This window comes from Saccostrea cucullata, unplaced genomic scaffold (assembly GCF_032062105.1).
Source record: "Saccostrea cucullata isolate Sc308-1 unplaced genomic scaffold, CSIRO_AGI_Scuc_v1 ctg1380, whole genome shotgun sequence".
Taxonomy (NCBI): Eukaryota; Metazoa; Mollusca; class Bivalvia; order Ostreida; family Ostreidae; genus Saccostrea; species Saccostrea cuccullata.
In genome coordinates this window covers 77,501-90,620 of record NW_026928293.1, presented here as the reverse complement: position 1 = coordinate 90,620, position 13,120 = coordinate 77,501, and the positions used below count along the sequence as shown (strand labels likewise).

The 13,120-nt window shown below is 34.3% G+C and overlaps 1 protein-coding gene across 1 annotated transcript; it reads right to left on the bottom strand.

The window, feature by feature from the left end:
• Positions 1 to 4,043: 4,043 nt before the first annotated feature.
• On the bottom strand, positions 4,044 to 12,578 carry LOC134277050 (uncharacterized). Its single transcript, XM_062759321.1, has 13 exons — positions 12,229 to 12,578; positions 11,279 to 11,547; positions 8,597 to 8,728; positions 8,268 to 8,403; positions 6,981 to 7,142; positions 6,500 to 6,657; positions 6,132 to 6,314; positions 5,892 to 5,932; positions 5,377 to 5,490; positions 5,056 to 5,139; positions 4,899 to 4,944; positions 4,374 to 4,383; positions 4,044 to 4,247 (listed from the first exon to the last, which is right to left on the bottom strand). The coding sequence occupies exons 1-13, from the start codon at positions 12,334 to 12,336 to the stop codon at positions 4,053 to 4,055; spliced, it is 1,638 nt and encodes a 545-aa protein (XP_062615305.1). The 5' UTR covers positions 12,337 to 12,578; the 3' UTR covers positions 4,044 to 4,052.
• Positions 12,579 to 13,120: the final 542 nt, after the last annotated feature.

Below are 13,120 nucleotides of genomic sequence, written 5' to 3'. Positions count from 1 at the left end.
GTATTTCTAGTTAACAGAGTGAAGTATGTGTATTTCAAATTAACAGATTGAAGAATATATACATGTATCTCAAACAAGCAGAGTGACGTATACATGTATGTGTATTTCAAATGAGCAGAGGGAAGTATACATGTTTTTCAAATTGTGACAGTGAAGTATACGTGTATTAAAGCAACAGCGTAATGTATATGTATATTTCAAATTAAAAGATTTAAGTATGTGTGTATTTCAAATTAACAGAGTGAAAAACGTATGTATTTAAAATTAACAGAATTGATGGATAGGGAATTTTCAAATTAACAGAGTGGGGTATGTGTGCATTTTAAACAAACAGACTGAAGTATTTGTGTATTTCAAACTTACAGAGTGAAGTTAGAGTGTATTTCAAATTCTACTACGATTATTGCCGAGATCAAATAAATGCCGCGGACATTATTCTCCAATATTTACATTTCCAAATAATTTTCCTTACGTTTCTTTGCAATAAGAAGTATTGTTCATTTCCTCATGAAGTACCATGGATGCAGAGCATGAATATCTCCATTGTTACGTCACAATACCGCACTTGACGTAAAACTATAGTGCAAATTGTTAAATGCTTTAAAAATGACAGTTGAATGGCGTAAATTTGTGGCTACTCATTTGAAAAATAATGTAAATATGAGAAATGAATTTCATTTTTGAAGATTCATGAGGTAAATGAACTACAACGCTTCACGCCGGCATATTTATCATGAAGCGCTGACGAATATGTCGGCGTGACGCGTCGTAGTTCATAACCTCATGAATCTTCAAAAATGAAATTCATTTCTTAAATAAATCACGAACGTCATCAAAAAATTATCAGATCAGAAACACGTATCAAACCTGTGCAGTTGAAATGTACATTTGACTTGAAATACATATTTAGACCATATCGATTTGCAATTTAAACACTGTATAATATTTCAGAAAGTAGCTAATAAATGTAGGTTTCTAAAACTAAGCGGGGCTGTTTCACGGACCTCCCTACGCCATATGTAAACTCCGTGATTTTAGTGATAAAGTGGTAAAACAGGAAGCCGATTTTGTTATATTGTATATTCAAAAAAGGTCTATCTATATTAGCCACAAACAGATTTACAATTAATAAAAGGCTAATTTGAAAGTGGCGAAAGCTTAATCGTCTGCATTATATACACAGCCAAACAAACAAATCTACACTCTGGTGCTAAATGGAACAGCATTAACAAAGCATGGTGTATGGCACGCCAAATTCACAAAAATGAGCAAATCATAGTTTCACAATCGATAAACTAGGTTTATCGGTTGTAAACTATAGTTTACGGACTGTAAACTATAGTTAACAACGTTAATCTATATTTTACATCTGTAAACTATAGTTAACGCGATAATCTATGTTTCACAACCGTAAACTATACTTAACACCGAAAACTATCATTTGCGATTGCAAAACATAGATTATCTGATAAATACAGTTTCACAATTTGTAAACTGTAGTTTACAAACCGTTAACTATAGTTAACGATCTGATAAATATAGTTTCACGATTTGTGAAACTATGATTAACAACTCTTAACTATAGTTTACGATTGTAAACTACAGTTTACAAACGTGAATCTATGTTTATCAACAAAATCTATTGTTAACGCTTATTACAGACAGATAAACTTAGATTATCATTCGTAAACTATAGTTATCAACCGTTAAATATAGTTTTACAGATGAAAACTATACTTAACGAATCGTTAACTATACTTAACGAATCGTTAACTATAGTTTACGGTTTGTAAACTATAGTTTACAGTCGATAAACCTAGTTTATCAAATGTGAAACTAGGTTTATCTGTTTTTTGTGAATTTGGCGTGCCATAATGGTGACCTAATGCGTTTCTCTGTAGAGAAACGTTCAGTCGTATTTTAGAGCTGCTTAGTAGAATAGAAATAAAGTCCTTGTTGTCTTGAATGATGCAGAATAACTTCCAGGGTCGAGACATGTTGTTTGAAATATAAAAGCCTAGGCTAACGCCTCGACTTTTATCTTTCAAACAAGATTTCTCGACCTCTGAGGTTATTCTACAACATTCACGAAAACGAAGACTTTATTTCGTAACTAACAGAGTGAATTCAGTGTGTATTAATTTCAAATTGTACCGGATTTGGTTTTACATTTAGTCTTAAGTACACTCACGGCACCAATGTAATCGGATTTCGTTATAGACGGTACCAATGCAATTTGAGAATTACACGGTACCAGTGTAACGAAAATTTTCCTATGAAAATACCTCTCTTATTCGCTATTTTAACTCCTTAAATGAGATCACTTCAGTGTATAACCCGTACAAAGACGTTTCCCAAATCACTGCATAAAGCTATAGAAAGTTTCCGAATGTAAACTAAAAAACGGTCTTAACCAATACAACTTATCGTTATTTTCTAACTCTGTAAAATCCAATCCTACCATAAAAATTAACAGAGTGAAGTATGTTTAATTATTACAAATGAACAGAGGAAAGTATAGACATAAAGTGGAGGGATTCAGTTTAGGTTTATGAGGAAAGTATATGTGTAATTCAAATTAACAGTGAAGTATATATGTGTATCAAATTAACAAAGTAAAGTATACGTGTGATACAAGGAACTATGTACTCTAACTCTTGATTCCCGCCTAAAGTTTGCAACCATTAAATTCAATTTCTATGGCAATTTGGCCATTAAATCTTTGTTTAATACAAAGAACAGTTCTATGGTAATTGATTAATCATTTTATTTCCAGCGCTAGATAATATATTTTCATTAATTTCAGCTTTTGAAAAAAGGGGGGTAGACGATATTTACTAGTGAAATCTAACTTTCAAGAATCACCATATTTTGAAATAGTCTTAAATGTGATAAAATGTATATCATATCTTTTCTTATGTTTTACGCAAATAAATAAAACATATATAAATTAATAAAATACAATTATTTAGTTGTAAATAGCTTTAGAATTGGTGAAAAATCAGCATTTTTTTTTCGTTTTTTGTCTATAAACATATGTTCCCCCCGTGAAACACAAAAAGCTTTGGCACAAATTTGTAAAATGACAGTCCATATTACCTGTAAAAAGGAATTTTTGTTTCACGGGGGAGGGGGGGGGGAAGATGTTTTAAAAATATTTTCCGTTTTCCATTGATTTCCATAGTGAAAAACTCAAGTTTTACCAAAATTATAGAGTTATCTCTCTTTGGTTTTCAAAAAAAGTAACGTTTTATGAAAATCATTCGAATATGTTAACTTTTGAGAATTGACTTAGAGGTAGGCGGGAGAACAATACTATCGTTCGTGGTTCTTAACAGTGATGTATATGAGGAAGCACAACCGCAATAATCTATTATTTTTTAAATATTTAATAATATATACCATCTAGGGAGTCTAGCAGCGGTTCCTACTTCCTACGGCTAGTGTTGTGACTGATTTTTTAACAATAAAATTGACTCTAAAATTTTAACTTTTTAAGCAATCATTTTGGATCTGCAGGTGAATTTAGAATACTAATTTAATACGACATTTAATTAACTTTATCTGTCCTTTCTTTAAATCCCCTTGACAAAGCTGGGGGAAGTAATCACTTCTATAAAGTCCTGTTACCAGTATCCGGGCTGTCCAAGAAACAAGTCAATGGCTGGTCTGACTTCAAGAAAAGTTCATCACCATCCTCTATTCATGACAAATAACATAATGATTTATACAATTGAGCAGGACATCGGGGATATTGACCATGTAAAATTACCTCACTTGTAGTATCTTGATAAAACTAAACCATGTGAACGAATCTAGAAATCATAGGCACACCGCGTCGGCTGGGGTCCACTTTTTTCTATATAGTCTTAATTTCATCTTCCACAAAATAGGAATTTCGAGTTAAGCAATGTATAGCACAGTTATAATTTTTAAAGTAAAAGCGATGTCCCGTCCAGATCAAGATATGCTGTCAAAGTGCACTCCTGACTTCGATGTGTTCATTCTCTTTCACTCAAAAATGAAAACCATTGTATAACAGTAAATTTTATTCAACATGCATCTTTTGTTACCAAGTCCTGTTCTTGTATAACGTTATGAAGGTTCCTTGGAACCACTCTCTTTTTCTTCTCTCTAGAATCTGGCCTTTTTGCTGCAAACAGACACCACCAACAGCAACCAGTCGTAACGAACGCCAGGGCCACCCCACCAATAGTGCCCAACACGGCAGGTACCACTTTAAAGTCCTAAATATAACAATATATCAATCAAACTGGAGCGGATCAAAGATCTAATTTTAATTAGATTGTAAATATAATATCAATACTCATTTAGTTCTATCGTTTTGATTATATATATGCTTTCTTTAAAACATTCATTTTCCTGAGTTGAGATCTAAAAACAAGTGCTCAAGCATTAGTTTAGAAAATAGAAGAAGATAGAAAATATTTTTTTAAATCGATTTTTAAAATTTTTTCAGTACATATACTTCATTTTCATGACATCGCAATTGTCACTGTATGACAGTATTCTAATTTGCAGGTTTAAAAGTTTTTGAAATTAAACGGAGCCCTGTTTTATCAAATTAAATAAATCAATTAAGAGTTTTACAAGTCAGCCGTGGAATTGGACGTCAAGAAAGTTTTAAATACAGCTGTAATTTGAGAAGAAAAAAATCTGCTCAATTCATTTTTTTTACTCAATATTATTAAATTAGAGAAAAAAATACATACCGATTTCCTTTGAACTAAAAAAGAAATTAAATAAAAGCAACGTACGACTTAAATAGAAAATTCAAACGAACAAGGGGAAAACAAAGCGAAAAGAAAACACAACACATGGATGTTTTATCTTCTTATCACTCTAGCTTGGGAGATTTTTTTTCTGCTTTGATATACTTACCAGTAACTATCAACTCTATTTCACAATCGAGGCCAGTAAATCCTGAAAAAAATATTTTCCCTCTATATATACATTGTACCAAACCAGAGAGAGAGAGAAAAAGAGAGAGAATAAACAATAAACTATGACCAGCTTAAAATATTCAAAAATAACCTGAGGCACATGCGCATGTGTACATAGTTCCAGTATCTACACAGGTTCCGTTGTTCTTGCAAGGAAAATCTGCACATGTTACTTCTAAAATATTTAAATTATTTACTATATGAAGTACCTGAATATATGTATATTTTGAAAATGTAAAAAATAATGCAATATAAAGATAATTTTGAATTCTTTAAAGATACACCGTGTTGCCTTTGATCAAAACTAATGGAAATAGTAGAACGGACATTTATATGCTTGCTTGTAAAGAGATAAAGTATGCACGCTTATTTTGATCAATATATATTTCATGTTTGACTAATTTGGACGCACTGTGAGAGCAGTCTTTGGGCTTGTATCCGTGCGGACATTTGCAGGTCCATCTTCTGTAAAGATCCACACATTTCCCGCCATTCAGGCACGTGACACCTCCACAATCATCGCCATCTGTTAAATACAAATTAGAACTGGTCATTCATTTGTCAGTTTACAAAAGATATCCATGTTTCTAGTTACTAGTATTGCATTTGTTTAAGAGGTATCACAAAGTGGTGCATCTTCTAAATTTATTTCAGAATCGGGCAAAATAATTAAACTGCTTCTTTGCAATCTCGAATCAACTCTTGTCGCAAACATATACTTTTACACTGCATTAAAAACAAAGACACTGAATCTTAAGCCTCAGATATACCGGTATTCTCTCATGTTGTAAATTTTGAATTTACCGATTAATTACCCGGCAAATTCAAAATTTACAACATGAAATTCCTACCGGTAGTGTTCGATGAGTAAGAGGACGTTTACATGTAAAGCCATTTGCAGAAACTGAATGAAAACTATTCACTTACCAATTAATACTGCTGTGTAGCAAAATCTGTCTGTAGTTATGCTGAAAAAAAGGTAGTAATAACAAATATACCCTAATAATTTAAGATTCCAAGTTATTCTTTTCTTTGCAACAATTCGTCAAAAAGTTAAAGCACTACTGTTCTAGTCATTTCTGAAAATTACAATGGGATACGTTGGTTATAGTGCTTTTATACAACATTATGATAAAACCTGTGTCCGCCATTCAGAGTTTTACTCACCCCTCCGTGTCACGTCCCCACACACAAAGTAAAGTATCGGCATACTGACGTGTATCATATGACTTCCATACGTAACGGACTCTTCTGACGTCATCACGAAAATCACCTATCGTTCTATTTTTGTCATCCGGAAGCACGGTATACACTACACCAGCAAAGAAACTTGTTATGAACGTAGTGTCACTGAAAATTGTCCAAAAAATATTATACATGTATTATGTTCATATAATGCAGTTGATATTTAACTCATTTTTAAGGCTTTATAACTTGTTTTATACAATTCATGCCATATATCATCTTTGAAATATAAGACATGATATACAGTTGCCCTAATTAGTTCTTCCTTGGTGAATAGATATGATTCTTACTTGATATTCGGAGATTGCATGTAGAAAGCCCCGTTAAACTCCGCGGGTTTACCGACGTAAGATACCCGAAACAAATTTTTAGGGTTTGGGATGACACCATCAATTCTCATACCAGTGTTACTGCAGGAGTGTTGTCTTTTTATAGTTGTTATTGTAAACTGCAATAATAATTTTTGATTTACTGAATAAGTGACGTTTTTTCTAAGTTATTGAAAAAATCTGCCGTTTGGCGTATCGAACAAGGGGGGCTTCATACCCCTGGAATTTCATTTTCGCTAAATTGACATGTACCTTATACAAGTTGTGCATTTATTGGTGAAAATTCCGCGTTACAACGCAAAAGTTTCGCCTTATAATTCCAAACATATATTTTTCACCTATGAAAATGATCTCAGTGGTATGACTTCAACTCCAAACCCTAGAAAAAGCCCCCTCTCCGATCCACCTGCCTGTTACAGATAATCATCGTGTTTCCACTAACCTGTGTGGGGATCTTGCTGATGGGTCGCCTGATGGACCTGACCTGATCCCCGACAGATATTGTATAATCAGGATAGTCCTCCACCATAACCGTTATCCTGTAGTCCTTGTTTGGTTCGTAACCATACTGAGTGGTCGCAGGAATAGTTATAGTGCAAGTCTCCTTATAAGGTAAATACAATAATATGGTTATTTGCACTACTGTTTTGCATTTCAAGTTGAAATTAATCATAAAAATTAGAAAAAGATGGGTGGATAAGGTGGACGAAGTGCCTATAGTGCGACAGATAAGAAGTGAAAAATTTAATCTCAATTATATCCAAATTTTATTTGAAATTTCATCTAATATTAAAGTACTAGTATACTTAATGTAAAATCTTTGCAATTTACAAAAATCTCACCAAGACTGAAAATATTTGCCTATGAAAAAGCATACACACACTAAAAAGAACAAAAACGATAATTTTCTCATACTTTAACAAAATTTTTCAATATGAGTGGGTCTTCCCTCCATTTTTTTAAAGATAATCCTAAAAGTTTGCAATAAAATATACATTTTTTGGTTTACAAAAACATGGAGCGAAGATCCACTGTACCTTAAAAGTGCACTTTTATGACAAAACATTCGCATCTTTCCGAAAAATACTTCAAGTCCATTAAGTCAAGGGTCATATAACAATCATTATTTAAATGCCAAAAATCATCATGCCATGTAGCATAATGGTTAGCGTGTTAGTTTAAAAGAGAAAAAAAAAAAACGTGTTATTCTCAAAGCAGTGTGATACATCGGATTTTTATTGCTTATGGGGGTTCGAATCCCACGAATATCATCTTATATTTTTATACAAGAAATTTTTTTACGAGATTTTTTTCTCTTAGAATTTTTTTTTTCTCATAATTTCGTAAATTTTAATAATGAGAAGTTAATTTAAATACTCAATTCACATATTGAATATGATTTCTTAATATCCGACGCTATAGGCATTCTGCCTGCCTTGTTCCCCCATCTTCTTTGTAAAACGTGAAGTATTTTTGTTGGCAGTTCATGGAAGACTTAATCATGCTGCCAACTGTCTTAAGATCCAACTTTTTCAGAACCACATTTTATTCATATACAATACTAAAAACCCTTTTTTAACTATCTTTCAACAAAAAGTGGGGGCCGGGCCGACCTTTTAATAAATATTTTCAAATAGGAAAAAAGTTATGTTTGGGAAAAAGTGTATAGGGAGCTTTCCAACCCCCTCCCCCGCTAAGTGCCTTATGACTAGGGTTTGAATTATTTTACCCAATTTAGTGTGATGTTCGGGGCGCTGGTACAGGCATCGTCACATTCTGCAGGAGTGGCCAGACGACATCTTACTGAGTCTGCGTCCGGATCTTCGGCAGGAATATTGATCACTGTTGTGCATCCAAACTGAATTCTGTAGGAAAAAGTAAAGTCCAACTTAATAAAGCGGTGTCTTTGATGATATAGTTATTTTCCATGCATATTTAACACATGTTGAATAGAATTTCATATCATGCTTCCACCTAATTGTAAACATTCTTTTTCAGACGTGAGGCATATTTAAAAGCATTTGTCACCAATAAAATGCTAAATTGAAAATATCTTACCCTAATACCGATGGAACCGCTGATATCGGACTTGCATTTGGCACTCCTGTATCATTCCGTATACCGAAGTCAAAGCTAGCGACCATCTTGCCGAGTCCAGAAGCAGGGGCCAACCAGTCCAGTCCGCTTAATCTACAATTGGCCTTTTTGCGTTAAAGGCAGGAAATAGAAGGCAATTTCAAATTTTCGTGCATCTTCGCTAGCCAAGGGTTGTAGAGTGGATTTCGGATCGGGAAACCCTCAAAGGCTAGCGAAGATGATTTTCGGGTCGCCCACGTGTGGTAAGAATGTCTGCTCTAAAGTCGCGAAGTAAGGAGAATCCTTACGTCGCGGGTTCGAATCCCACTGTGGGACGTGGAGACCGGTCATTTGGATGAGACCGTATAAACCGAGGTCCCGTGTCGCAGTACTTAGGTGTTGGTACGAAAAAAAGGTTCCTCAATGCTCAATGGCCCTAAGTGCCGAGCATGGGACAGCAGCTCTCCATCGGCAAATGATGGCAATAAGCCGCATGGGTGAAAAATTCTAAAGGGGACCTTAAACAGCAAACAAAAAAATCAAATCAAATATTCAGACTTTGAGGACGAATAACTGTTTCCGGGGATTGTAAATTGTTTTGCGTGTTTGGTCATTGTTTTGTTTGATCGAACAGAACCGTTGCATTTGTTTTCAAACTCGCTGAAATAACATCTCAAAAATACGGAAGCCGATTGCTGCCGTGTAGAATAAAATATTTTATCTGGCGGCCGCCCGAAATTATATGGTGGCCATCTGTTAACCTTCTGGCGGCAGTCAGATAAATTATTTTTCTACCTGCCACCAATCGGTTTCCGTACAAAAAGCCTGCCAAGCAAAATAAACTCAAAATTACAAAACAAAAAAAAACAGAACTGTCCAAATCCCATCTCCTTAGCGAGGCGAATGAGTTGGAAACTTCCTCTTTTTAATTTTTGTTCGTGTGGCGCAGTGGTTGGGGCATCTGCTGTAGAGTCGCGAAGTAAGGAGTTGATCCTTACGTCGCGAGTTCAAAATCCACTCACGTGGAGACCGGTCCTTCGGTTGAGGCCGTATAAATCGAGGTCCCGTATCGCAGTAGGTGCTGTCACGAAAAAAATTCCTCCCTGCTCAATGGCCCTAGCTGAGTGCCGAGTATAGGACAAAATTTGCAGCTCTCCATCGACAGGTGTTGGCGTCTCCATATGAGTGAAAAATTCTCGAGAGGGACGTTAAACAACATACAAACAAATATTCCTTTTCAATCAGATTCGATTCTTGAATTTGTCAGTGCTCTATAGCTACCTGACCGCACCCAAAGGTGGGGGTCCATCAAGCATCTATATGAAAATTACTTTATTCAGGAAAAAAATGAGGCCCCCCTCCCCCCGTTAAACAGATCCGTGCAAACGATTAGAAAATTCATATGATTTTGTTGCTATAAATTTTATGCCCTCGTAATCGAAGATTCTGGGATATATATCTTTTATCCTGTCCGTCCGTCTGCCTGTCTGTCAGTCCGCAAAAGCTTTAACCTTGCTCATAATTTTTGAGTGTGTGGGGCCGTGCATGTTTTCATATTTCCCAGGTGATTCCTTGGGACAGGACCTTTCTTTCGGCACCACCAAATTTTGCTTTCTGACCTTGACCTTGAGTTTTATCCACTTTTTACAATACCTTACTTTTACCTAGGCTCCTGACAATTAGTGCTAGAGCTTTTATAATTCGTTATAATAGGTTGTAATATTTTTTTATCTTTTTGATCTTGACCTTGGAATTTGAACCACTTTTAAAAAAAAACAAGATGTGTTTGTGAAACACTGATGCCCCCGTATGGCAGTTTATGGCGAGGGTTGAATTCTCTCAAATGCTTGTCAAACTCCAAAGGTCAAGGTCAAAAGTGTTGGTATCCAAAGCAAGGTTTTGTTACAAGGAATACACCTGTGAAATATGAAAGTCCTATTTCTACTGTTCAAAAGTTAAGTTATGACCAAGTTTAAAGTTTTTAAAAAGTAGGTTAGACTCTTAGGTCAAGGTCAAAAATATTTATACTAGTTGAAAGGTATGTCACAATGAAAACACATGTGAAAGTCTGAAAGCCCTAGCACCAATTGTTCAAAAGTTATGGCCAAGGTTAAAGTGTGATTTTTAGTGTAAGGTCCAAGGTCAAGAGGTCAAATTTTGTGGTACCAAAATAAAGGCCTTGTCACAAGAAATACACCTGCAGATATGACAGCCATAGCCCCACTCACTCAAAAATTATGGGCTAGGTTAAAGTTGACAACAGACAGACCGAAAACAGACAGGAGAAAAACAGTATATCCCCGGGATCTTTCGATCCAGGGGCATAAAAAAAACTTTATCCTTGGCCGTAACATTTGAATAGTTAATACTAAGGCTTTCATATTTCACAGGTTCATTCCTTCCTTTGGATACCAACAACTTTGACCTTTTCACCTTGAAGTTTAACTTGTATTTGAGAAACATCAACCATCGCCATATTTCTGCCATAAGGGGGCATCAATGTTTTACAAACAGATCTTGTTTTTTTTTTTGGTTCTTGTTTTGTTGTGTTTGGTTGTTGCTTTAGATTTACTTGAACACATGCATGAATTCTGGGATACTTGAGAAGATACTATATAGTAACTCGGGAACATTTTAAAATAATAAAATGAGTAAAAAACATACGAGATTTCGTATGTGTTGTTTATTTTCCATCTCGGGTAAAAGAAGTATTGTTCTCCTTGTTCCCATGCAGACAAATTACTGTTGCTGAATGCTGTTAACGTGTAACTGACGTCATGTAGGTCCGTGATGGTGGAACATCCAGAAGTGCACTTCCATTTTAAGGATGACAGAGAAGGGGGCGGATTAAATTTTTTTCCAATTTCTTTCTGGGAACATGACGGACCGCAAGGTCCAGTGCCTCTTTCCCAAACCAGTCTGTACGTTAATCTCTGAAAATGAATTGTAAATTGACACACTGAAATTAAATTAATTTCACACTTAAATTAAACTGAATTCAGTAGCTTAGCTGTATACTTTTATTCGTGAAAGAAAGAGGCTCGTGATTCTTGATTGTGTCCCCATTTTTTAAAGTGAAAAATATTTTAGAATCTGCGTGTTTTCAATCTTTTGCGCAATAAGAAAAGTTCTTTTAATTCTCACCTTCATGCGGGCAGTTTTTCTTTAAAAACTTTTAACTATATGTTTATTTTATAAAATTGTCTTTTTGAAATTTTTACTATATGCTTATTTTTATAAAATTGTCTTTTTAAAATTTTAACTACACGTATATTTTTATTTTTTTTTAAATTTTGATTTGAAATGAAAAATTCATAGAAATTTAATGCTTATCCAAAAAATTTTAGCAATTATAAAAAAAAACGCGAATTTCACGATAAATTTATTTTATTTAATTTTACTAGCTTTTCTTATCCAAAAAATTTTAATTGAAAATAAACAAAACAAAAACAAACAAACAAAATTATATACTCACCGCGAATTTCACGATAAATTTATTTTATTTAATTTTACTAGTTTCCTAATAACTTTCTTACAGAAGGCAAGGGAAAAACAAAACAATTTTAATTGAAAATAAACAAAACAAAAACAAACAAACAAAATTATATACTCACCGCGAGATTCCTATAAAAATAAGTGCTGATTGTTCCTCCGAGGAATTTTCCTTTCGAGTTTGAAATAAGGAGCAAAAGTAGAAACTCAACGATAAATAAAGTTTTCATTGGAGGCAAATTTCAGGAAACGGTTCGTCTTTCTTTCTTTGCCAAACACACCAAATGACAGAGATAAAATGATTTTTTTTTTTGTCAAATTTCGCACATTGGCTTAAAAAAGAGATGATACAGAATTATTGCGTTATCTAGATAGTAAGCGTTTGTTAAAACGTCATAAATTTTAAGTTGAGAACCAATATGTCACCTTAAATCAGTTCACGGCTGTCCAGATTTTAATATCTATATTCAATATGCGCCTTATCACTCGCAATATGGAGAGTCAAACAAAAGGGCTAGTGGACCAACTGAAGGACTCTTAAACTTGTCGACCTTTCGCACCTTATCATTTGGAAAAATCACACCCAAATGTTCCAACTGAAAACGGGTAGAGAGAGCTCCATTTATTTAAGTCTTCTGGAATGTTTCAACAATTGCACGTTTATCCGACCTATTATTTATTATCACACTTTCATAAGACCTCAACTAAGAGATGCATTTTGCTCTTTGGAGTATTTTGATAGATTTTGTCACGAAGGGGATTAAATCAGATGGGACGTTATATCGGCTCCTTGACTGTCCCTTTGCTACCAGAAGAGAGTTTTATCCAGTGATTATATTGTGAGAACAATTCCTTTGTAGAAATCATAATCTAGCATAGATATTTTTTTCGAATTGAAGAAAAATTGGGTGTTTGACACTTAATAAAAACTTCTTAACCCATGTCCTCCAATGTGAACTTGGTGCATTTGCAATGCACACTGCACCGTTTTCTTAACACAAGATACATTTTTTT